Source organism: Asterias amurensis, chromosome 14 (assembly GCF_032118995.1).
Source record: "Asterias amurensis chromosome 14, ASM3211899v1".
NCBI classification, from domain to species: domain Eukaryota; kingdom Metazoa; phylum Echinodermata; class Asteroidea; order Forcipulatida; family Asteriidae; genus Asterias; species Asterias amurensis.
In genome coordinates this window covers 19,315,309-19,342,786 of record NC_092661.1, presented here as the reverse complement: position 1 = coordinate 19,342,786, position 27,478 = coordinate 19,315,309, and the positions used below count along the sequence as shown (strand labels likewise).

At 37.5% G+C, this 27,478-nt stretch overlaps 1 protein-coding gene across 1 annotated transcript in view; it reads left to right on the top strand.

Moving 5' to 3' along the window:
- The window catches only part of LOC139946903 (uncharacterized), a 50,162-nt gene that overhangs the window by 21,374 nt on the left and 1,310 nt on the right, over positions 1 to 27,478 (top strand). The window contains exons 3-8 of the mRNA XM_071944680.1: positions 16,742 to 16,826; positions 21,317 to 21,509; positions 22,483 to 22,686; positions 23,671 to 23,783; positions 24,817 to 25,164; positions 25,681 to 25,794. Of these exons, the coding sequence (XP_071800781.1) occupies positions 16,742 to 16,826; positions 21,317 to 21,509; positions 22,483 to 22,686; positions 23,671 to 23,783; positions 24,817 to 25,164; positions 25,681 to 25,794 (1,057 nt within the window). The remainder of the gene's footprint in view (positions 1 to 16,741; positions 16,827 to 21,316; positions 21,510 to 22,482; positions 22,687 to 23,670; positions 23,784 to 24,816; positions 25,165 to 25,680; positions 25,795 to 27,478) is intronic.

The following is a 27,478-nucleotide window of genomic DNA, read 5'->3' as shown; positions in this document are numbered from 1 at the left end:
CTTGTCTTAGTTGTCTTGTCTTAAAGGCAGAGGACATTATTGGTAATTACTCAAAATATTTATTAGCATAAAACCTTACTTGGTAACGAGTAATGGGGAGCTGTTGATAGTATAAAACATTGTGAGAAATGGCTCCCTCTGAAGTAACATAGTTTTCGAGAAAGAAGTAATTTTCCTGAAATTTGATTTCAGACCAAAGAATTAGATTTTGTGTGACAAGGGTGTTTTTTCATTCATTATTATCTTGCAACTTCAACGACCAATTGAGCTCAAATTTTCACAGGTTTGTTATTTTATGCATATATTGAGATACACCAAGTGAGAAGACTGGTCTTTGACAATTACCAATAGTGTCCAGTGTCTTTAAACTGTTTATGGTCCAATGCCAATTTCTCTAAAATAGACTTGGACTTGTCTGAGTGGAAGTGACTAAATGACAGTAGTACGTATGTGCCCAAAAAGACCATTTTGGAATTCAACTAAATTGCTGACTCAAGACGTAAGGCTCTGTGACAAAACAGGAGTAAATCTGTCCCGTCCAGAGGCCCTCGGGATTAGCTTCTGCAGGTTGAGTCCAAGGTACAAATGAAGTAGCACGAGTTGGACAATCAGCAACTTGTACCCTAAAAATGGATCTTGCTCCAACCACTAGAAGGTTAATTTAAGCCCTGTCTTTGGTTGAGTCACCCCATTTAAGTGGGTTGAATGGGCACCCACTGTCTTACCCCAATTGGGCAACCTGTCTTAGAATAATCAAGGGATTTAAGGAGACAGGTACCTACGTCAGTTGGGGATGATCAGTATAATTATCCCAATGGTGTTTGTCCTGTTTGTGGTTTCTGTTTGCTAGTCTATATCTGGTGGAATCAAGACTTGTGTCCTTTCCGCCCACCCCTCCGTTATTCCTACCCACTTCTTGGCAATGAATCCAACTTTGATATGCTTTTGTAATCTCACTTTTTTATATGGAAACCTAGACTATGAATCAGCTTGGGATGATATTTAATAATCAGTAACATTGAAAGTCTGAATTACTTTGATTATTAAGTATTCTTGTATGTTCCATCAGTATGGAACCATTTGTTTGGTAGCAAGTTGTACACTTTGAAACTTTGGTTGCAATAGAGACTTTTGAGAAAGTTTACTGTAAAGCAGTGTTCTTGCACTTTTTGCAAAAGAACTTGGCTTCTACTTTGAAAGATCAGTATATCAAATCAATACAGGACTGACATAGTATTCTTGTAATGTTCCGCCCCTTTTTAACAAGAATTGTCCTGAATTAGTCTCTTTCACTCATAAACTTGCATAGTTTGTTTTATCTTTGTCCAAAAGCCAAACCTTAGGGTTGGACAGGGATGCTCTCTAATCAGGTGTTTCATTAGGTTGGTTCCTTGTCTCACCTGGGAGAGGATTTAGGAAAGGGTTAAATGGACAGTGCTGGCCTGATAAGATTTGTTTCTTATCCTACATACGTAAATTGGCAATGCTGACGTAATTGTTCAAATTGTTTTGTCCTGTGTGTGGTTTCCTGTAAGCTCATGGGATACTGTTTGAAGTAAATGTGATCCATCTTCCATCTTACCTGGGTTAGAAAGGGATATGGGATAGACACCCATTCCCTCCCCTAAGACTTTACTGAATGTGGAGGGGAACACCCACCCCTCCTTTGCCCTACCTTTCATACATTGTGTGCATGAAATACTGTTTGAAGTAGATGTGATTCCCTCATCCATCTTACAATTCTTACCTGGGTTAGAAAGGGATATGGGATATACACCCATTCCCTCCCTTAAGACTGAAGGTGGAGGGGAACACCCACCCCTCCTCTGCTCTACCTTTCATACATTGTGTGCATGGGATACTGTTTGAAGTATATGTGATTCACTCTTCCATTTTCCATCTTACCTGGGTTAGAAAGGGATATGGGGTAGACACCCATTCCCTCCCCTAAGACTGGACTGAATGTGGAGGGGAACACCCACCCCTCCTCTGGTCTACCTTTCGTACATTGTGTGCATGGGATACTGTTTGAAGTATATGTGATTCACTCTTCCATCTTCCATCTTACCTGGGTTAGAAAGGGATATGGGATAGACACCCATTCCCTCTCTTAAGACTGGACACCCTTTGCTCTGCCTTACATACATTGTGTGCATCAGGAAAAGTCTCATTGCGTCAGTCTCCTGAAACTCCCCTTGTTTTAGGAAACTCCCTTTGTTTGAGAGAGTGAAGATCTTTCAAACTTCTTTTCTCTGATCCGTTGTTTTCATACAATCTGCAAGGGGAGGTAACTGTTACAGCTTAGCTCCCATTTCTAAGATGGACATTTTGAATGTTGCCTTGTATAATTAATGGAAAAGGTGCCACATCGGCCACAATCCAGTAATACGGCAATTCATTGCTTTGCAGTCTCTCTATCTCTCTACACTGTAACTAATACAGATAAACTGCTCACAAAAAGTAAGGAAACTTTTTTCAATCCAGTATATTTGTTAGTATTTATTACTCTCTTTGTATATGGTATATATCAATGCAAAGCTGAACTGTTCCTCTTTAAAATGATACCACATTTGCAATGATTACATGTTGCTGGACTTGTCTACATGAATTACAATGAGGCAAAGTCACAAATCAAATGTGCCAAAATTACCGTTGTCTGTGAATGATCAATAGGTAATGCTCATTAATCAAACCGATCAAGCTTTTCAGAACCATTACACAGTGATTTTCACCAGTGAGCTCATCGGACACAATTTACCCTCATCTCATAGAAAAACACCTTGTTTGATGGGTATTTGCAAGAAGATATTCTACAGCCGGATGCAGTCCCATACTTGCAGACTTTGGACCAAACCCCATCTTTCAAGATGACAACGCTCGCCCCCCTCGAGCCCGACTGGTGACTGACTACCTGAAAAATGTTGAGGTGCACCGGATGGATTGGCCTGCTAACAGTCCAGACCTGGATCCCATGGAACATCTGTGGGACCAGCTTGGCCTTGCTGTCCGCGCCAGAACCACCAACATATCAACTGTGGCTGACCTAACCAGGTTCCTTAATGAAGAATGGAACGCCAATTCCTCGTCATCAGCGCATCACAAGACTTGTGTGCAGCATGAGAAGAAGGTGCCATGCTGTCATCAACGCCTTCCGATCATCCACTCGTTACTGAACTTTTTGTATCAATAAAGTGTATTAAGATCAGTAACTTGTCTTGCTCTATACCAAATTTATTGTCTCAATCAAGTGGATTAAGATCAGTAAGTTGTCTTGCTTGTTTGAATTACAGCGTCAACTCATACAGTAACACAAAAATATTGCTAATTTTGGCACATTTGATTTGTGACTGTCTCATTCTCATTAATGTGGTCAAGTCCAGCAACATGTAATCATTGCAATTGTGGTATAATTTTAAAGAGGAAGAGTTCAGCTTTGCAATGATACATACCATATACAATAAGAGTATTAAATAATAACAAATATACCGGATTGAAATAAGTTTCCTTACTTTTTGTGAGCAGTTTAGATAACAAATTATCCCAACCTTGATGTGATACTTTAGTGTAGTTTACAATTATTGGAGCAGTAACAATGCACTGAGCAAATACATTATTTTGGAGACGCTTAAGTCCCCTTGCATTGGAGGATGGCTGTAGTAAGGGGAATCAAATGATACCAGTAACTCTATGCAACAGCTCATGAAATCAAACATTCTTAACATTTTGCAAATAACACTGGTACATACATGTTATTAGCTAACCAGGTCATTTAAAAAAATCAGTGTAGAAACTTGAAATCTTTGTGTAGATAGAAGGGTACTACATACATCAAATGAACCTTTTTATTTAAACAGTTCAGAATGCTGTCGTTTACATTGTTTAATTAACAGTAAAGTTTTGAATTGGTCTCAACGTTTCGACTAGCTTGCTCTAGTCATCGTCAGGAGACAGTTAATTACGTAATTAAGTACAGTAAATTACGATCCTATAAGCTAAAGTAGTAGTCCAGTCTATTTTCTATACCATCCGCCCTGGTAATAGTTAAAAAGCAGGACAGTTCTTTTCAGAACTGAGAAGTCTCCCGAACCTCCGATTATCTACTCCGCGGCAGTAGAATAAAGCAAGACAGTTCCCTAAAAACAACTCTACCTGGCAAGTAGATACACACATGGTGTTACCGCAAACCAAATATATGCAATGCAATGCACCATGCAATGCCTCAAATCCTATAACAGTAAAGTTGTTTTGAACTATTTTTCAAAATGCATGTCAATTTGTACCACTTTGCCATGATGATTCCGAAATTCTGTTCATAAAATTTATTGACTAAGTTGCACTTTTGTTTTTAAAACTCCCACAATCAAGTTACACTGACCCATATCTCACTTAGACTAGTTTCTACATCACTATTGCCCACATACAGTATTTGTACAAATTCTGTAAAATTTATGAATTTTGTATTGTACCTGTATAAAGTCTATTCATCAGAATTCTTGTGTGGACTGGTTGTAATAGATGAGGCCCTCTATTGACAGGATTTGTTAATGTTATGAGAAGGACACCGCTGCACTGTAAATGCACGAAGGATTTAGGACCTTTTTGCTCTAAATTGAAATTACTCTGTAATTTTTCAACAAAATTTGTTTTTCAATGAGAGCCACTATGGCTTATGTGATCTTCATGTGGTGACTAGTTAATTAGGAGGGGGGGGGGGGGGGGGGGGCGTTAAAGCTGGTTGATGATGGGGATTAAGGCAATAGAGGGTGTTAACTTCACAACCCAAGCTTTAATTGATAACTGTTACTTGTTTGTCACTCTTGATCCATGAATTATGTCTTGAATGAATAACCACTAACTTCCCTCTGGTTGATTATCTGAACTACATACATGTTACTGATTCCTACAAAACCAAGCATCTCTGGTCTCGAAGAGTAGCTGTGGTACTGATTGAAAATTTGGGATAAAATCCATTATTTGGTATTAATGTTCATTATACCTCACTAGAACGGGGTTTGGACAATTCTACATTTACTTATTGAATTCTTTTCCATATATCTTCATGTTCATTGTTGTAAACATTACCATCTAAACTCAGTTTAGGTACCACAGGCTTGGAATGTTAACTTAGAAAGGGCACTTCTTCAAGTCAATGGTAAACTTCTGAAGGGGCACCCAGGCCAAGACAAGGGGCTTGCGCCCAGGGGCCTGCGTGTAACTCCAGCCCTAGTTCTCTGGGACTCTACTATCTTACCCCCCCACCCCAAGATTTAACAACAGAATTGCTGCTCCTGCCCACTTCATCATTCCCAATCAACTCCCAATCTGACAGTTTTATAATATTTTGTCCTCTGGTCACTCAAGATGTGAGATACGCTTTAAGTGGAATTTGAAATTTACGGTGTTTAATAACAGTCAATGTTTCATTGAGATTCTCTGCATGGGGCCGTAGTCTGGGCAGACCCTTTACACCATAGGGCCTTAATCAGATGGATTTACAAGGGGGGAGTTGTCCATCATAAATTTGGTTTTAGTGGTTTTGCTATATAATTGCGGTGGTAAGGGTTTTGGTGGCCATTCAAAAAATTGACACACTCCAGGCTACTTAACTATTAATTGATTTGGATGAGGTTTCATGAAGGGGTTGAAAGACCTGAAGTTCATTGCATGTTGTTTCCTAAGAAGGTTTCTTTATATCTCGACCCTTGTCATATTCCAAGAAAGAGTCAAACTCCTGGCTGATTTTGATTGTCCAGCTTCTAAAAAAAGAAATCCTTGCCAAATAGACACTTTGGAACTTGATATATTATTTGCTACTTGATTAGTTTTCACGGTACAGCAAAACAAATCATTGAGCAAGAAAGCTACAGTATTTGGTGTATGTGGCATATGTGACTGCATACAATATTTTCATAATTAATGAAGAGCCGAAGAGCATAATTTTTGTTAAAAATAAATGAAGGCCTCAAGTACATAAGTACATTTAGTGAATACAAGATAAAGTCATTTATTCTTACTTGAACAGTTTCCTTTCACTTTCACCCCTTTTTGTTTTCACAGTTTTCAATTTACTTTTATCAAAGTCTTTTTTTGTAATTTTAAATAATTTTATATTCAACAATTTAGTCAATGTCTACACGTTCAACCTTTGTTTTGCGGCTGGTTGTGTTGTACTGTCTGGTGTCTTGCACTGGAAAAGAAAACCACATCCATGTTGTATGTAAGCAGACACTGGTTGAGTGGTAGTATTAACCACAACATTCAGACAACCTTCAACATAACACGTTGAAGACCACATATGACTTAATCACTGTCTATACTATCAGGTTCACGATTGAATAACCGGGCCATTTTCATTGCACTTTTACCCCTCAATTTCTTGTGAAGTGGGGAAAGTTGTTATTGTGGGGTTTTGCTTTTTGTGTTCATGGATTGGATGCGTTGGATGAATTTGTTGTGGTTGGAGTTCGAGGGCACGGAGGTCTGCGATTGCCATCACTACATCCCTGGGACTTTATAGTCTTCTAAAAATATCTGGGGTGCCGTTGTATGGTGTGGCCGATGCACGTCATGTCAGGGATTTGCGATTTATCGAGGTCAAAGAGTCCTATATTCGTGATCGTATATTGAGCCACAAAGTCTGTGCATAGTTTGATGACTGTTATTGAACCCCCCTTGGGTTTTTTATGAAAAATCTTGAGTCTGTGACTTCTTTTCAAATGTCCGCGTAGTTGGGCTTTTACCTTAAATAGCAATTTTTTTTAAATTATAGCTTTTGGTGATTGTAATCCAAGTTACTATTGTACTAACTTCGGTAACAATTGCTCATGACTTTTATTAGAATTTAGTTAGTTTGTTACCTAGGCAACTAGCGGTTTGGAGAGGTCATCTCAAGTATTGAACCGCAATTGACTCCTGTCAGTGTCATATCACATCTCAGTAACAGTGGTTTTATCTAATAGTTCTTGTATATGAATAAGAAGTATCAATATTGTTGCTATTTTTCAACTACACAAACTAAGTTTTAATCTCATATCTATTACTCATAGCATACCACAATGCTGTTGAATTGAAAAGTTAGTGTTAACTGCCACGTTACCATCAGGATAAGAAAAGGAAAAGAAATAGACCTTTGTGACAGCGCCCTCTATTGTTGTGGCTTCCCTCTCCTCTATGCTTTTAGGAGTTGATGTTTCTTGGCCAGCATTGAAAGTTGCATGAAATCCAATATATTTCGGTTGTTTCACTTACATGTAGATAGAAGATCCACATGTTCATGCGCACATACATGTATTACCAGTTCCTAACAGTCTAGCAATGAATTAACATTTCTGTATTGCAGAGAATTCACCAAAAACAAAGATTATAAGATATTTCAAAAATAATTATGTGAATTTTATAAAACCATTTCATTTCAATTCTTAAATAAGACTTAATACTGCCAAATTCCTATACCATGGATGCTTGTATACACCTAAAGGCCAAATAAACAAAAAGTTCACTGATTCCAACAACAATTACCATTTGATCAGCAATTCAGCATAATTATTGCAAGGTTAATTATAGTTGATGTATCATAAACTATATGTATGTCCGTCCCCATCATTTAAACACATGCTTGATTGTTTGTCCAGTCTAAGCTTGTTTGTGATATTTTGAGAAGGATGTGCGCACACTGGTAATACAATGCTGTCAGGATGTTTTCTTGCCACTCTAATACAGGAGTTGTTTTGTCCATGAAAGCCAGTGACACACACTTCTGGAATGAGCTAGCTGTACTTGTGGTTTTTCCTAGAAATATGGATGTGCATGTAGAAAAGACCCCTCTGTTTTGAATACAATATCCCCAACCAGACATGCAGGGATCCAACCTTTGTAAGATGTTTACTGGAGCTCCTGTTTGGTTGGATGGAGCTGCATTTTGATGTCCAGGGTAGTGTTATGTCTGATTGTTTAATTTTGGGTTCACTTGTCTAGCCTTTGCTTTCAGAAGGGGTGAACTACGGTTCATTCAGAACACAAAAACATCTCCTGGAATTACGTAATTAATATGCATTATGCTGCACAGAAGTAGCACTTTGACCAATAGAAAAGGTGTATTTTCGTAGGAGGCAGATCACTGGATGAAGAAGTGACCAATAAGGAGAAAGTTGATAACATCTTGGTGTCAATCATGTACCAGAGGGCCAATCATACCTTAAGATTCCTATGGAGTGTCAAACAAAATGATTGACATTGGAACATTTGCATAAATTTGTTTATAATGTGTTGAACCCATCACACAGGTATGAAACATCTGTATAGAATTATGAGAACCGATAAGCATTTGCCTAAATCTAAAAGAAATCTGTGAAACAGTTTATGTTAAAAAGTAGGCATTTAATATTCACAGGTACATACATACATACATACATACATACATACATACAACTAAATATTTGTAAAGCGCCTTTACATCAATGTACTATGTACGTACATATTACATATTGGTTTGAGAAGGTCTTTATAGTGATATAATCCTGGACATTTGATATAATGCGGTTGTGAACCATATATAAGATCTTTAATAAGTACAGTAAGGGGTGACAAATACTTGCACTACCAGTGTACCACTGCCAGCCACAAATCCTTTTTTTATTAAGCATATCAAATCTTGTCAAAAGGAATGTTCAATTCAAGGTCCCAATTGTCCAGACTCATGTTGGGTGTTTGCATGCTTGTGTTCACAATGGAAACCTTCAACACTTAACTGGTGTCAGTAACTTCACCAGAAATAATCTTTTAATTAATCAAGAACAGTTCTCCTCAGGCGTAAACCTCAAAGTTAGTCTAAAAATGCAGTACTAGATTCTTGTACAATGATTTTAAAGCGGGTGGTCCCTAAAAACATCTGCCTGAATTAGCATGGAACATTTTAGGTTAAAAGAAAAGTTATACAAAAGTCAGAAGGAAATTGTGATTCTTTGGCACGGAATGACTAGTTAGCAGCAGGCGCCAGTGGTTTTCATTGACAGGTGTCAGTGGCACCAGTTCAATTGGTAGAAATGGTGTTGTTAATGGGGTATGTACAAAAAAAGGGGTTATCGACAGCTGTGGTTGAAACAGCTTAATGTATTGCGTAGTCCAACTGGCAACACTATTGAATTAAAGAAAAAACTTCTTTCAAAAATACCATGACAAAGGCCTTTTATTAAGGCAATAACCTTTTATATGCATTGTAATTTACCTCAATTCTGTCAATATTATATGTACAAGTGTATTTGAAATCCTTTATTCCTAGTCATACAAAGATGTTGTGTTCTGTTTAATGAAATTCCTAAAATATTTGTCGGGTCAAAAACGGGAGGAATTTCATTACCAAGTTTCTTAAAGATCTGCACGGTTGCCATTGTGCTGAGTGAGACAATGACTTTTTTTGACAGAATACCTGATTGTAAACCAGATTTAACAGTGTCAAACTTTGTGTTTCTTTGAAAACACTATTCAGAAGCTGAAAGTTGTTGTGAGTGTGGCTGGTCCGGCTTTTAATCTGATTTTACATAAACAAGATGAGCCTTGAGCTATAAAGGTGATTATTTGGGAAGAATTACAGATTTTAAATTGTGAGAAATGATTGACAGGGCATTTAGGGGAACTGGTGTAAGGTGTGCAGACTAATGCCTTGTCTGTCAATACATGGTCAATTGGCTGGCAGCCCCTTGAGTAGTCTTACCAGCTGGGAGGAGTAAGTTAGACAAGTTCAGGGCTTGGATTTTTATTGCAAGGGTAGCTTAGGTAAATAGTTTAATCCTTCATGGCTTAACTGAAGGAGTGATTGTTGCTCTCTGAAGCAGGACTGAAGTATTGACCATAGAATGCATTGACAGTGACACTCATGTTTTGTGTGAAACTCGAACAAGCAAACAGTTATGTTTCAGCAGAAGCAACAATAAGAGTATAAGAAGGAGGGTGGGGAGAAACAAGGGGAAAGGTTACCACTGTCGTGTGTTCTCACTGGACAAAGTTTGGCTTTCATTGCATTTTAAATGCAACATTTCTGCCACATGAATGCGTAGGTTCACATTTGACTACAAATACTGTAGCCTTGGAAGTTTTTTGATTTCATCAATGTTATTTTGGAAAGCGTTGCTGTTAACTTTGTAATGACTTTACCAAGTTCTGTAGGAAGGTCATCGACTCGTAGTTTATTTAAGCAGTGTTGTTTCTATCAATCACCAATCAATTTTAACCAATTAATGAAGTTTGTTCAGAACTCAATCTTCAATACATTCTAAGCTAACCAAATCTGGACAGCTTCACTTCTCAGCTCTAAAGGATAAAAAGTTGCTGAAAATATTTTGTCCAGTGAGTGACAATTGCAGCGCTTTATTAATCAATGTAATTAGGTGGTGTGGAAGTTGTCTGATTGACAAGAAATTGGTTAATAACGGTGTATTAGACAAGGGACTATCCCTCGTTAAGCAGACACTGCACAGCCTAGGTTTCTTTCTGTTGATTTCATCAGTCAGGTTCAAGTTCATTATTTCAGTCATTACTCTAAGGACCTGCTTTTTAGAAAATAACCAGTGATTTCCCAGGCTGACCTTGCCAACCTTTCCCCCCTCATGCCAAACACACTCCTCAAGAAGAAAGAATTACCTGACTGGATGTCAGGTAAAGGAGCTGCTCTTGATTTATAAACCACAGACTCCTTCCAAGTAGTTGTATATGGTGGCACTAGGAAATCATTATAATAACTTTTGTTAATATGTTAATTGTGTTGACACTTAAAGAGTTGAAACTTGATAAGGGAAGATTGAAACCATAGCACATTTAAACTGAGTAAGGTTTGCTCAAGTTTTTCACTGCTCAAGTTTTGCACAACAGGCAACAACAATAACAGAAGAAAGGAACTGTACATGTTTGTTATGGAAATAGTTTTGATGTAGCTGTGGCTACAGACATTAATATATTTTTATAAAAGGGGTGTAAAATGTGGTTTGTAAGCATAAGAGTGTAAGTCAGTCTTCGGAGCATTTTTAATCACTAGGGGGCAGTCTGACACAGTTTGCATTAATTGCTCTTTTAAAGAAGAATGTCAAACCTGTTTCATGGTTTTTAAAAAATGTTATTTTAAAAGTTACATTGTCTCAATGTCAACATGAAAACAATTGCATTAACCCAGCAGTTGTCCTAGGCACTTGATCCCCCTTTTATAACCCAATTACCCAGACGGGTTCAAATCACGGCCTCGATGTACTTTTTCCCCGGTTCCATTTACAAGTTCATCCTCATTAACTTATTGCATTCCAGCACCTGGGTGAGACAAACATAGGGTGTGCACTCCCACCCTCCTCTGTGCTTCATTTTGTTAGGCATTGGGTCTAAATAGACCATTTCCTCTTCTTGTCATGCCAATTATCCTGGCTACAAGAACAAAACAAGTTTAAGAAAGGACAATCGCAGAATCCTTAAAAAGAAGGAAATACAGGCCATAAAAACCTGTCTTTTACACATTTATTAGAATTAGAGTGCGACTCTCATCTAACTTTGCCCAGTGCCTTCATTATAGTCTTTTAGTTGTCACACATTGAATGTTATTCTCATTGATTGACAGGAAACCAGCCAAATAAAGCCCGGTTCATACTTCCTGCGAATGCGAATCGAATGTCACAAATTTGCATTGAATTCGCAGTTCAACTCTGCTATACTCACGTGCGAGTATCGCTGCGAAAGGAGGGTTGTGACGTCAAATTCACATCAAATTTGATTTGCATGAAGTATGAATGTGGCTTAAGGAATCAACATAATTTGTGTATTTACTGCATATTTACTGACTTACTTACTACATTTCAGTGTGTGTGAACTTCATCAAATAAAAATAAAAATATTAAAACTAACTGGAAATATTGTAAATAGAACAAGAGGTGTTCGGCTGAAGCCCAAACACCTAAAAAATAAATATTTTGGTGGACTGTAAAACAACATATTTGTCTTGTTAAAGTAGAAAATTAGCATGGTTAGTTTTGTATAATATCTAAATTAGTGTAAACTTGAATTGTAACATTTTGTCTCATACATTTCCTGTTTTGACAAACAACATAATTGTTTTTAATCATGTGTCTTAAACTGTTTTGATCTCACAGGGATTATAATGTTACTTATCAAAGGCCCCTTTGTAAGATTCTTTTAACAGGCACTACTTTTAACCTGTATTTTATCTTTAATAAAACACTTAACGCCTTTGGTTGACATTAAACACCATCAACGAGCATTTGATGAATGACTTTATGAAATTGATCTACAAAAAGTGAGGAAATCCAGTCCGATTTCCAGTTTGTCCCTATAAGTATTACACTACATCATTCATACTTGACAATATTCAGCACCCTGATAGATACCCAACAACATGTAGTTTCATCCTCCTTTAAAGAGGGAAATTAACCATTAAACATTAAGCACCGAGTCCCATTCTCTCCTAATTCCTTCCCCGTCGGCTCATTGTGGAAGGGGTTTTACCGCTGATTACTAAGGCGACTCTCCATCAAGAGGAAGTCTTAGGGACGATTGTTCCCCCACAGGATGTTTTGGGGGGCCTCCCACCCTTCAAGGTTGGCCCCAATCCAGTCAGACTTCCTTCCCCTTTGCATGAGCAGAGACTTTGCACTTTGCCAAGATCTAACTAATTGTTTGGGGTAATTGGATTGGCTGTGTGCGTGATAATGTGTTCCGCCCTGACCAAGGTGGCTGTGTGTGTAACTTGCCGCAACTTAGATGCAAAATAAGATTGATGAGAGCGGAACTGTGAACTGATATATTTCCGAACAACTCAAATTTAATACCCACACACTTTTTCAGGGACTTGTCTTGGAAATGATTGAAATATTGCTTTTAAAGTACAGTAAAAGAAAAACATTTTTTAAAAACAAATATAAATTTTGTTTTGTTTACCATGTGTTAACTCAACCTAAAACACATTTCCCTTTAATTGTATATTTGAAAATTAATTAAACTACAAGGAAAATATAAATACTAGTGTATTCAATATTTTAAAAAAAATTCCTGAAATTGTTGCGTGTTGAGCTTCCCTTTAATTCAGAAAAAAAGATCAATTTAACTTGAAGGTGGGGTTAATTGTTTTGTTTTCTGAAGTCATACAACTGTCACGCTTACCACTGAAGTTATCTATCTTGGGAAAGAGTTTAAAAAGCCACACCGGGAAGAAAATGATTGATTGCTATGGTGGCTCCTTGTAATGTTGGATTTGTTCACCAAATCAATTAAACGTTCCCAATGAATTCCCTATTCACAAGTTTGTTTTTATAATTGTCTTTTCCTTTGTGGAGATAAATAATTGTACTGCAGGTGGTTAAAGTTGAGTTTTGGGCTTGGCTGACAGCTGGCTACTGTTATCTTTTGTGGGTAAAGTGAGGAGCTATTCTCTTTGGCTTAAAAACCCTGTTGGTAACGCCTTTTGGTAAAAGGTCATTAAGTACAGTATTTGGTTAAACCATATACATAGATACAGTGTTCCTCTCTCTATGGCTTAATGGTAAGTAAAGCAAGGACACCATAATAGAAGGAATGAGGTTAATAACAATTGTGAAACCTCTTTCTGTGATTGTGTTCACTCCTCTTAGTTGATATTAAACTGCACTGTAGTTTTCAGCTACAATTACATGTTTTTTTTTGTTTTTTTTACTAATCAGGGGTGGATTTCACAAAGAGTTAGGACTAGTCCAAACTTAGGACTAGTCCTAGGAGATATTAAAAACCTAAGGGTAGTCCTAAGTTAGGAAGAGTTACTCGTCCTAACCCGAGATAAGACTAGTCCCAACTCTTTGTGAAATCGGCTGCTGGATTCTCACAGTCTACTCATCTGTACCATTTTAATTCCACAGACTGTTTTTGAAAAAACCCTAGTTTTTGGAAGAGGTAGATTCTTTTATTGATATCCTGTCCTTTGGTACCTCCAATCAGTGGATGTTATAAAAGTTACATGTACGAGCATCAGGTAAAGGTTAAATGTACAAAAAGTAAAGTTGTCTCGTTCATGAATTGCAAAGATCAGGGCCATATTCAAGGAAATGTACCGGGGAAGCCAATTGATAATGTGATTCCCAGAGAGTTTGAACATTATTGTCAATAAAGTGCATTAAACTTGTTAAGGGTGAGGGCTAGGTTTAGGGCTAGGTGTCACTGTTGCAAGGTTTCATTCAGAGTTTACAATCCTAGCTCCTCATAAACACCCACGTCTTTTTGGAACGTGACAGGTTTTAAAAAGTTAAAGGTAAGGTATACTATTGTAACAAGTCTAATTCGCCCCAAATACAAATTGATTAATAAATAAACAAATCAAATAGTCAATAAATCAACCAATAAATGAAAATAATACAAAATAGAAATTCATTTCATATGGAAAGAAGTTTCACCTGCCAAGTTTTAGAAAAGCTTATGCCTTTATAGTGGGTTTCTTCCCCTTAAAAGGTGGTCACCTGTTAACATCTTTGAAACTGCAAAAACACTTTGAGAAAGTTGAAATAAACCTAAGAAATTACATCCACTGTTTAACATTTATCATTGGAATATAGTTGTTGAGTGAGTTACCTGCAGTTTGCAGCCTTTCAAACTAACATCTTCTTCTGGTTGCCAAACTCATTGGAGGGAGTTTTAAAATCACAGTCCAAATCACTCACTACATTACCATTTTACTTCCAGGACCTGTGTTGGCTCCTCTCACATGCTCCTATAGGAATTGTTCGAAACCTTCTATCTCTTTTTTTAGTGCTAGAAGTGGAGGACAAAACTGACATCGATTGGTAGTAAACTCTGTTTTAATGATATGTAAAGAACAATTCTTTCTCTATTTTATTAATTGAAATATTTGAAGTAAGCTTTGCGGTAGTCTAAATAGGCATGAACAAAGATGTAAAACAATGACTACTGCTTTCACTAATTGTTCAACGCTATGAGCACTCTCCTCTCTTCAAATGCAGAATCATGTTTACTGCCACAGAGGCAGAGGCAGGAGTTTGATGTTGTTCCATCTAGTTCCAACCATAATGTGCATAGTATTAGGTTTATGAAAACAACAATGAGATATTGTCAACAGAGGGCAGTGTTTACATTGCATGAAACAATACTTATCTATAAGACCAATTGAGGATTGTGATAAGAATTATAATGTGGATGGAGTACTTCAAAGACTTGATAGTTAGATGGACAAAATCTGACTGGGAAAAATTATAGAAAGGATGACTTGGTCGGTGGTCCTAGATTGGTATTTAGGAATATGCCCTGAATTCAAACAATTGTTCAGTCCCAATCATCCTCCATAATAAACTTCTCAAAAAGAATGATTTGGACTAACAACTGAAAGCTATTCACTTCAACTTGGTTTTGTACAACTGGACTACAGCCAGAGGACTAAACCAGTCATGTTTACAAAGATAAAGCAATTTTCCTCTTTAAAAAAATGATAGATTAAGAAGGCAAAAGTTACATGTGACAAGCATCAAATCAGGTATTGACAAATTGGATTAGACACATGGAGTAATAGCCAGTGAAAAACCTCATGTAACTTACTAAGTGGCTAAATTAACTAAATTATAAACACTAGCACTAGCTGGGATTATGCAGAGGTTGATGGATCCATTCCAAAGAGTCAGTTTACTTTGCTGATGTAATGTTGAGCGCATTAAACTCTTATTAGCTGAATGCTTACACCACAGTTCCTCATCGTAGGCATTAATTCCGTAGCTTCCTAACTTAATGAAAATGTATCCATTTGTATTTGTCTGTGTGCTTTAACCATTTGGAAACAAATAGTAAGCAAATAAAGAGTTTGTACCAGCTACCGTAGATCTGAATACAAAAATGAAATTTCCTCTCAAATTTCTGTGAGTAAAAGATCCCAAGTGTAACATTGAACATTGATGATAACTTACCCCCCCCCCCCAACATACAAGTGAACCCACTCTTAGGTCCTGTGTACTTTGTGTTCTGTTTGTATCTATCCATCTGACAGTTTTCTTCAGATGGATCCAACAAATGCAGGTGACAAGTTTTTGGTGGAGACTCCTTGTGTGGTCGAAACTTTGGAATTAAGTGGCATTTCCTTTCCTGATCCCTTCCTGTTTGGAGGCATTCATTGCCAGGATTCTCTAATTGAAGTTGCCAGATTAGGTGCAACTCTTATATCTTTAGATCTCATTTATGCGTTGCTTACGCAATCGAAAGAAGTTCTGGAAAAGCTCTTGCCTCATCCAATTAAGGGTTGGTTCTGTCATTAGGTTAAGTCTCACCCGAATTCATTGTAACAGTATTTCCTTTCCTCTCTCCGCATCTCTCCCACTCCTTATTTGTTGTCATTTTCAATCTGTTCAATTCGTCATTTTTGTTCTTGGAACCGTTGGATCTCTTCCGTTCCTAACTCTTATTTCCTCTTCCTCTCCATCTCACCTTCCGTCTTCCTTTCATCTTTTTTTTAATCATTACTTCTTCATACTTTTTTGGGGTGATTCTAAACCTGTTCAAAATGTCACTTTCCATCTTGAATTTTTTCAATCCGTCTGACTCTTAATCCTTATTTCCCCATCCTTGCCATCTCACCTTCCTCTTCTTCATTTTTCTCACTCTCCACTTTTAATCATCCTATCTGCACCCTACATTCATGTTCACCTCTCGACCCTCCACTCCATCTTCTTGTTCTTATCTTACTCTACTTGTGTCCTCCTTATAACATCCCTTGCCTATCATCATCCAGGTATGCCCTTGGAGATTGCCGTCGTCCTTTACTTGAGTCAGCTGAGATTGTGGAAGACATTGTACATCGCCAAATGACAAGCCTGGTAAGAATGCTAATAGGATTCAGACAAGTTACACTCAGAAATACTTAAATTTGTGAACATAATGTTAATTTTACTGTGTAAAGAAACTATGAATAATTTTAAATGCTGAAGAAAACTTAATTCTGCCTAAACAAAATGCTGATATCAATGAAGATGACCATTATAAGGTTTGATGCCATTATAATACTCTTTTGTTGGTGGCATGAAGAATCAGTTTGATGGGGAAACCTTTGATTGAAAAAGGTACTGGAACACTAAACAATGCCCCAAGGTTAGACAAATTGTATACCCTGATACCAAAGCTCATCATAATGTTTTGACACTTAGGGGAAATTCTGGCAAAAAGCCAGTCTATCTTTGGAGCTCCAATGATGGCTCCATGCTCCAAAAATAATAATTATTTTTATCAGAACATCCACAATTCAAATTGCCACCTACAGGAAGAGAACAATATAAAAAACTGCAATATTTTATGCTTAGAAACATACAAGTTATACAAATTTGTGAAGGGTGTCAATCATTCTAGAGATCTGTTTTACGTCAGAGAGGTTCTCTCAGTTTAGAAGAACTTTTACAAGTAACAAATTGTAATGAAGAATCATGAACTATCAACAACTGGGATGATTAGTGATTAGTAGGACTCTAATAGCATTGCAAGTCCTAGTACACCCAGGTACCTATTCTTATGTTGTTCAATAATAACTGCTCCACAACATGGAATGGTTTCCATAAATACAGACTTTATGTGGGTTTCTTTTAAAGTTTTGTTAGGCAGCCGCCTTTTTATAAATAGTTTCTTCTTGATGAAAACTCTTTTCACGATTGATATTAGATGCAGTCCATAGTGGAGCAATGCTTATTCTTTTCAGCTGTTTTCTCTAATAATGGGTTTTGGCAAGGTTCTCCCATGCTGAGTTTCTATCGTCATGCCCCTAAGTTTAGAACCTAGATTTGATCCATCAAGCTCGTCATCCTTTACTGTCTGGCCCTGGGCAGTTCTGGTTGTGGAGGTGTTTTTTAAAACGGGGAGCAGTCTATGTTTGTGCAGATGACTAAGGAATTAACTCATGATAAAAATCTGCAGACATCAAGAGGGACAAATTTGTCATTAATTTTTTTCAATGAGTAAACAATTTTGTTTTAGTTGAGTGGCAGGCCTGTATGGTCCGTTTTTGAAAGGGCAAGGGCACCAAGGCATTTTCTCCTTGGTAAAGGGCACACAGATGAGGAAATTGTACATTTCTACTTGAGCATTTCACGGGCACCAATGCAATCACCAGGGGGCATGGAGGCAATTGACTTTGTTGCTTCTTTGAAGTATCAGGCCTAGAGTGGAGTCATTTTGTTTTGTGAGGCTCAAGAATTGAGACCTGCTTAAGCCTTAACTCCCAATCTGGATAAGCTTTCCTCCTAATCGTGCTACTGATTTATAGTTTACAGTTTTTTTGTGTGTGGAAGTACACTGACAATGTACCTCTGTAAGTGAACCCTCTGCCTATCTACCCGACCTCTATTTTCATGTCAATGTGCACCATACATGCACCTGGTATGAGTACCCATTTCTTTTCTCCACCTAAGGACAAAATTAAGTGATCTTCCTTGTACCGCGCTCCCCCTGTTTCACGTGTTTGCACAAAGAAGATGAAGTGGGAATTAATGATAGCAAGTAAAAAATTATTGTGCTGAGTGCAGTATATTGCTCTTAATCAATGGTCGGATGAAAATGTTGGGAACAATGCTTGAAGCTTTAAACATACATAATAATACACCTGGCCTTTCTTTGGCAGAGGTGCCCTTGCATCTCAGACTAAGAGGTGCCCTTGCATCCCAGACTCAACACTTCCCTATCTTCCCTAAGATCTTTAAGACGTCATCCTCACCTTTCTATATCTACCTGATCTTGCAAACATCATCATCACTTCATCAAAGCAACCTATTACAGGTGTATATCTAACTTCCCTATCAACCACACATCACACAGTACAGTGTCTGGATTTTGCATTGTCATTGACAATCGCTGGCTGCATATTATGATCTGTCATGAGCCCCCTAATATATACCAGACCCCCCCAGTTACCCAAGGAGTAGTTGACGTGAGCCGAACTCACCCACCCTTAACCCCAGGTGGACAGTGTTAATAGATTGCTGTAGCACTGTCTGCTCAGGAAACAAATAACATAGTCCAACCTGCACCAGGTCTTATTAATCCACATCACAAACTGACACCCCCGAATACGGGAATGATTACCCCCCAACAGATCCCAATCAGCTCCTTAGGGGGTCCATCGAGGTCCCAAATATACCCCAAAAAGACGTCAGTACAACTGTCAGCCAATCACATGGGTAATTGATTGATTAATCGGGTGGTATAAGACAATTTTCATGTGATGTTTGTGGAGCGATCTTGCCCTATTGAGACAAACAGGAAATGGGTTGTTCGCTGGATCTTGTTAGCCTGTTTCCTGCCATCTGTCCCCATGGTGGGTTATCTCCGATCGCGATGACGTCAGTCATGATGTCATACGCAAGCATGTGGACGCAAAACACCTTAATTTAATTAGCGTGTCAAAAAGGGTTGTCCCATCAGTAGTATAAATGTAAGCACATCTGTTTATATCGCTATATAATTTGGATCAGACTGTTGTGATATCGGATATCAATTGGGATGTTCCAAACAATTGGAGAAGAAATTGCAAAGAGAAGTCATTGATTAGTACTCGTAGACAAATGTGTAGCCTATGTGTTGGTAGGTCTACACATTCAAACCGGGGACCCATAAGAGAGGACAAAAGGCCGGGTCCTCGGTTGGGTAAAAGGTCACCTTTTGGAAAGTGTGTACAAAACCAATGGGAGCTGTTACTAAAATGATAGAGTAATAACAAAAGAGGGACAATAGCAAATCCCAATGTGCATGTGTCTACACACTTGTTTGTGTGTTTGTGCACGGATGCATAATCTCATCTTTAGAATGTACCACACCCTATTTTTGTTATCGACTAAAAACTAACAATGTTTTTTTATATGAAGAAATGGCAGACACAAGGCTTGAATTACTTATGCAACAAATTTTATGGGGGATGTGGTTACTGTACAATTTAAAGTTTTTTTGTTTTGATCTTCCAAGTTCCTGTTGTTCTACACGTTCAGTGTTTTTTTATGACAAGTTCCATCCCTCTAAAAAAAGATTAAATTGTCAATCAACAGGTAGAAGTGTTTTATCACACTGACTTCCATGTTTTAACTGCTGTACCATCTGTCTGTTTCTGTTATGATGACATTTCTTTCCCCAACTAACATTACAAAATTTGAATAAAATGAAAATACTATAATTGACTTTTATAAAATAACAAAAGTCATAACATGGTGTTACAGGAAACTTTTACTAAATCGTATTTCCACCATGCAAAGTTTCAAATCCTAATTTATAAAATAGTTGAAATTGTAAGATATTTATTGTCAATATCTATTTATTGATTTACCTTCTGGAGTCACTAGACATCAACTTATTTGGTCTTGTGACTCTGACAGACCAAAAAAGACCTTTGTGGTTTCTCTAGACATTTTGTTTTGAAATGTCCATTTCATTTCCTGCGTCACTGGCTATTTTATCAACGACCTTTGTGGGAAACTTAGAGAGAAACTGACACCGCTCGAAACTGAACCTGTCCCTTGATGATTAGTAGAGATTTATTTTGTTGGCCTGAAATCAAACGACTGGTATAAAAATAAAAAATTTGTTGATTGGGATTGCAGATAAGATACCACAAAATGATTTGACAAAAAACTTTCTAAATTTGTATTTTTTCATGCAAACAGCATAAACTAAATGTTCTCTATAGTGAGCACAAAAGAGCCAACTTGGCATGATTTTATCCATACAAGTACATTAAGTAAATAAAGATGCATCTATGTTTACATACCACAATCAGCTCTCATAATTGTACAGAATCAGTTAAGAATAATGAGTAATGATGTGGTCTTTACTGACTCACTCTGATTGAGTAGCTACCCAAAATAAAGTGCGCAAATCAGTAGGATCCTAAACATTTCTTTGCATTCTGTTTCATGTTTGGGATGGGTTGGCAATTAAAAGATATAGCGCCTAACAATGCATGCACATTGGAGCTTTTCTTTTGTAGACTTAGACCCCCTCCCATGTGTTAAGTTTTAATGGGCTGTGGCATCAATAGTACTTAATATAAAAACTTGGAATTGCAATTGAGCCCTTGTGTTTTTATAACAGCTCCAAAGATCATCTGATATAATTTACATATCTCCTATCTGCTTTCATTTTCGAGACACAATTCCCTTTCTGATCTACATGTAAACATTGCCACTTTAAACAAAAGCGACCTTGCTACCGACATTCCAGGTTTCTCAAATCTTTTCTCAAATCTCTTTGATATTTCCATGTTGTAGATATATGCAACTTGAACTCTTCAATAAGATACAAACTAAATCCTTAATAATCAATTCCCTTGAACCCACAGTTACAGCGTGCAGCAGATGTTTGCAACATGCGCAATGCTCGTTTTATCAGCATTGAGGACTTCATCTTCCTGATGCGCAATGACAGAAACAAGCTTCGGCGACTCATCCGGTTCCTTAACAACAAGGATCAAAGGCAGAAGTTAGCTAAGGTGATGGGTACAACGGGAGATGATGATGAACCAGGAGAGATAGGTAAGAGCAGTAAACAATTGTTGCACGCTGTGTTGGAGGGCCATGGTGTTTTGTACACCCGAGGGGGAAAATGGCACCTGAGGTGAAGCCGAGGGTGCCATTTGCCCTCTGGGGTGTACAAAACACCATGGCCCTCCAACACAGCGTGCAACAATTGTTACGTTATACCATGGTAACATTATTATTATTCTCGACGTTCTGTTGGCATCTTCAAACTTTATTTCGACGGAGTAGGCATAGATTAATAGGCATACGAACAGTTGTTAAAAAAATTTAAAAAATTCTTCACTGTTCCCTCGAACCCAGACCTGTTTCGTACAAAGCACTTGAAATCGACCAACGGTGGGAACGATCATGGTAATGTACACTGGTAAACAAAACTCATGTTCACCTCTGCACTGTGCGTTATGCGTAGCGGCATCCTTAGCCAATGCGTCTTTGTATCACATCACGTGATTGGTTCTCGACCAATAAAACTTCCAAAATTTGTTACCGAGGTATAACAATGTTAGTTGTTGCATACAGAGTCCCGTTTTTTAAATCTCACTTTTAGGCTGAATTTCAGTTAGCAGTTGGCAGGTTCTTTCCTTTATGCTATGGATTGGTTGGGAAACCAGTCACTTTATTATCCTAATGCGAAGCAATGACACTCAATTAAATTCTATTAGGCTGTGAATCAAATGTATGTCAGATTATTGGGTGTGTATTTTGAATGATATAATTGTATCTGTTCTGAGGAAATATATATTTGATGTTAAATTCCATTACTCAACCATAAACTGACACTCTGTAGGAAACATGTTTTCATGCAATGGAGCTGCTTGAAATTGGCAAAGAGTTTCTTTTCCATGATCAGATACTGTTCTCTGCTCATGCTTAAAGTTTCAGTCAATCCAATTTCATCGGGATATAATTAATAATCTTAAGTAATTTTGGTAATTTCTTTTGCCTTGACTTCATCCATCATTCTCAGATCAGAGAGCATTCTGCAGACGACGGAAGATCTCCTACGATTTCCTGAGCGCACTTGACCAGACAGGAGAGTTGATTTCATTGATTGACAATGATGAGATTGATCCAGTCAGGATGGAGAAATTGGAACGGGCGGAGCTCAAGACCAAATACATGGACAGCACCACATACAAAGAGTACACAGAGGCACGGCAAGTCAGCTTTGGTGAGTTATTGCTTGCTTACTTATAAATCTTATCTGTAATATTCATAAAGATAAGATGAATATTTACAAATGTTGCTAAAGAGTAGTGTTGCGATGTTTACACAGTCAAAGAGTTTATTTGATCAACGCCTGGATGTCTGTTTTGAATATTGAATTTTAAATGTTAACTGTTTAAGTTCACTGTATAAGAAGCAATAATGCACTGAACTATTATGAAACACTCAGAGGTGGTCTTATAAACTGGCATTTGAGTTTCTGTTTGGTTGGCTGTGATCATGTCTATCGGTCACATGTGGTGAGACACTGTAGGGACTTGTGCGTACACTGCCAACTTGTCCTTGTAGTCACTGTTCGTTTGCCCTGATCAAAAAGCATTAAAACAATGAACAGATTAAATCTTTGGATGGATTAGTGCCTAATGCCTTTATCTAAGACCTGTTCCTTTCACATACTAGCCAAGCTTTTGCAAAGACGGATCAATGCCATGAGGATTTTATCTCTTTTTGGGATACTGTTGGTTCAACTGGTGTGGGGCGGTGATTGGCCATTACATAATGGAGAAACACAACTTGACAAAAATCAAGCCATTGAAATCTGTAAAATGTCAATGATAAACATCTTTATACCTATGGATTTCCAAACTGAGTTTCATTGACGAATGGCTAACCATATTAGCCATAAAATGCATAGTGTATCGTATGCATAAAAATAATTTCATGAGCGGTTTCATGTAGCTTCATATCGCAATTTCAGTAAGGGTTTTAAATTCTAGATGGTGAAGTATTAAATGTATCTTTCCCCCTGGTAAATATTATAGTTAAATCCTCCACAAGTACCCCCTAAGTTTGTGCTTACTTCTATCCTTCAGCAACTATACACACAGGCAATTTGAAGACACGGTGCCACATGTCATGTATCTAAACCCTCTCTAGGCAATATTCCAGTCTAATGTTTTTGTTTTATGCCATTGATTGTTTCAAGCAGCTAAGAAGGGCTCTAAGTTCAAGGAATGGTTGGATTATTCAACCTTGGAGCCCAAACCCAACCCATTTGCGCTGGAGATTCTGCAGTATCTAGCATATGAAGCAGTAGCTCAGGTTTGTATTGGAGTAATCTAAACATCTTTGTGTGTTCATTTTCTGTAACATCAATCTCGGCCCAATTTAATGGCCCTACTTGACGCCGAATTATGACCTTTTGATCACCATTGACAAGGGAGGGTCTATGCTTTAGCTGTGTAATTCAAGAATGCCTAGTAACTTGGAGTACACATTTGTTTGAACAAACCATTGTTTATTGCTTCTTAATAAAGACATTGTATATTTTCTGATCTTAGAAGAAAGGGTAAAGATTTGTGTATATGAAGGTTTTCACACAACACACATACCCAAGTGGCTCAGTGCAAAATGGTCTTTATAGTTCATCTTAGAATGACTTTCTTACATCATTAATTTCATTGACACCACAGTAGGTCCCAAATGAGGCTAGTGATTTTAAAGGGATGCCGCAGTGAATTCAAATAAAACAGTTAATTTTGCTGTCATTTATTTCTGATATATGTATTGAACCTCAATAAAATGTGTTTTAATAAGCAAATAAGTCATGCCCCCCCCCTTTTGTGGATTGTTACTGCCCCCTACCATCGACGTCACGTCGGGAATTCAAACATATCGTTGACAAAAAGAGTCTGGTCCCTAACTACACGCGCCTAGGTACCAGGCCACACAGTGCACACGTCTCTATATGCACACAGCCAGGGGGCCTGACGGCTCCCTTTTAGGGGCGGGGTGGGTTCCCCTAATCTCTTGAAAACCATTTTTAAAATACTTGCACATTTAATAAAAAATAATAAAAAAATATTTCAGGTTTAAAAAGTCACATTTAATCGTTTAAATTATTAAAAACACCACTGCAGCCACCCTTTAATAATTTTAGTTTAATATTTCCATCTGAAACAAGATCCACATAGTTTGTTCTAATATAAATTGTTAAAATGCTCTGGTTGTTTTTGCACTGTTGAAAGTTTTGTTTCAGAAGATGTACTAGAGACTTTTTAATAACTTGTAGCTTGTATATGAGGAGATTTGTTTGATAACTTGTTTTTTGTTTATTTATTTTCTTACTCGACAGATAATGGAGCTTGCGTTTTTATCCCGTAGAGACATGCAAGCATCCCCATGGGACCCCCTGACTAAAACCTCTGCTTCTCTGTGCTCTAATAACCTCCCCTCTCCGGGTCTCTTCCTTAACAAATCCACTAAGCCTTCTCCAGCTTCAACACCACTACAATCACCAACTTCATCACCTACATCCCCAAACAGCAAGATGGTATCACCCTTTTTGTCCTCCAGTGCTGGAGGTGCTGCACTGAATGCCTCAATGAACAGCAGTTCTTCAGACAGTTCATTCCATGCACAGGGGGATTCAAAAGCTGGAGGGCACAGTGTTTCTAAGTCAAAATCAAAGAGGAAAAAAAAGGTAAGCCATATCAATCAGGAAAATTCAGCCAATTCATGATTATCAAGAATTGCAAGGGTTGTGGGTTCGAATCCCACCCGAGTAACATGCCTGTGATATTTTTTCACAGGACTCAGGAGAGTACTGAGTATACAGTGCTAACACACATTGATGTATGGGTAAAAAAAAAAATAATAATAATATCCTATGATTATCGTTCTCTGAACGCTGTATCAAAATTCGTCCACTAAAGTTTGCCAAGTATTAGACTTGTATTTCAATTTTTTTAAGCTAAAATTTGATTGTTTAAAAATTCAAAATTGTCTTAATCCTTGTGTTTGATATTGAATTAGGAAATCCTTACTTTTAAGTGTTTGTTATTTTAGTTTTGGTGATCTCAACTCCTCCTACTCCAGAAAGTTATATTTCCTCTAAGAAAGTGCGTTTCTTCAGTACACACTTAAACTCTAAATGCAATCAATAAAAACCAAAGGGAAACATAACTTTCAAGTAAACAAATTTGCTCTTGCTTTACAGCCCAGTGGATCTTCATTGTTAGCATTAGTTCAGTACCGTGCCATCAGACCTATGCACATCAGAGAAGCCTACAGGAGGTTTCATGAAAGCTCCACACCAATGGCAACATTTTGTGTAAGTCATTCTTCATATTTAGTTTAAAGCTTCGTATGGATGCTAAACTAAACCTATTCGACAAATGCATCAAAATTTTGAGTTCAAAAAATATGCAAGGGGTTAAACTTGTTGTTTTGAATGATTTCAAACCGTGTTATTTTTTGGCTAATTATTAGCAATGGGCCTTTTGGGGCCAAGATTTTGAGTAAAAAAAAAACTGCAAGGGGTTAAACTTGTTGTTTTGAACAGTTTCGGACCATTTTATTTTTGGACCAACTTTTTAAAATGGGCCTTATCGGGCTCAAGATTTTGAGTGACAAAACTGCAAGGGGTTAAACTTGTCGTTTTGAGCAATTTCGGATCTGTGAATTTTTAGGCAAATTCTTTAAAAATTAACCTTTCTTGGGCCAAAATTTCCTTTAAAAAAAATTGCAAGGGGTTAAACTTGTCATTTTGAAAGATTTTGGACCGTTATATTTGTTGGCAAATTTTTTAAAATGGTCGTTTATGGGGCCAATATTTTGAGTTGACTAAACTGCAAGGGGTTAAATTTGCAAATTTTGAGCGGATTCGAACCATTCTAATTTTGGCCTTAATTAATAAAATTGGCCTTTTTGGCCCAAGATTTTGAGCTAAAAACACCATTTTACTTTTTTGCCAATTTTTAAAATGGGCCTTTTCAGGCCAGGATTTCGAGCTTAAAAAAAACTGCAAGGGGTTAAACTTGCAATTTTGAGTGATTTTGGACCATTTAATTTTTTGGCCAATTTTTAAAAATGAGCCTTTTTCAGGCCAGGATTTGGAGCGAATAAAACTGCAAGGGGTTAAACTTGCAATTTTGAGCGATTTCGGACCATTTTATTTTTTGTCCAATTTTTAAAAATTGGGCCTTTAAGGCAAGGATTTCGAGCTAAAAAAACTGCAAGGGGTTAAACTTGGCATTTTGAGTGGTTTTGGACCATTTAATTTTTTGGCCAATTTTAAAAAACGGGCCTTTTCAGGCCAGGATTTCGAGCAAATAAAACTGCAAGGGGTTAAACTTGCCATTTTGAGCGATTTCGGACCATTTTATTTTTTGGCAAATTTTTAAAAATTGGCCTTTTCGGGCCAGGATTTTGAGTTGACTAAACTGCAAGGGGTTAAACTTGCAATTTTGAGCGGTTTTGGACCATTTAATTTTTTGGCAAATTTTTAAAAAAATGGGCTTTTTCAGGCCAGGATTTCGAGCGAATAAAACTGCAAGGGGTTAAACTTGCAATTTTGAGCGATTTCGGACCATTTTATTTTTTTTTGCCAATTTTTAAAAATGGGCCTTTTCAGGCCAGGATTTCGACCGAACAAAACTGCAAGGGGTTAAACTTGCCATTTTGAGCGATTTCGGGCCATTTTAATTTTTTGCAATTTTTTTTAAATGGGCCTTTTCGCGCCAGGATTTTGTGCGAAAAAAACTGCAAGGGGTTAAACTTGCAATTTTGAGTGATTTTGGACCATTTAATTTTTTGGCAAATTTTTAAAAATGAGCCTTTTTCAGGCCAGGATTTCGAGCGAATAAAACTGCAAGGGGTTAAACTTGCAATTTCGAGTGATTTTGGACCATTTAATTTTTTGGCCAATTTTTTAAAATGAGCCTTTTTCAGGCCAGGATTTCGAGCGAATAAAACTGCAAGGGGTTAAACTTGCAATTTTGAGCGATTTCGGACCA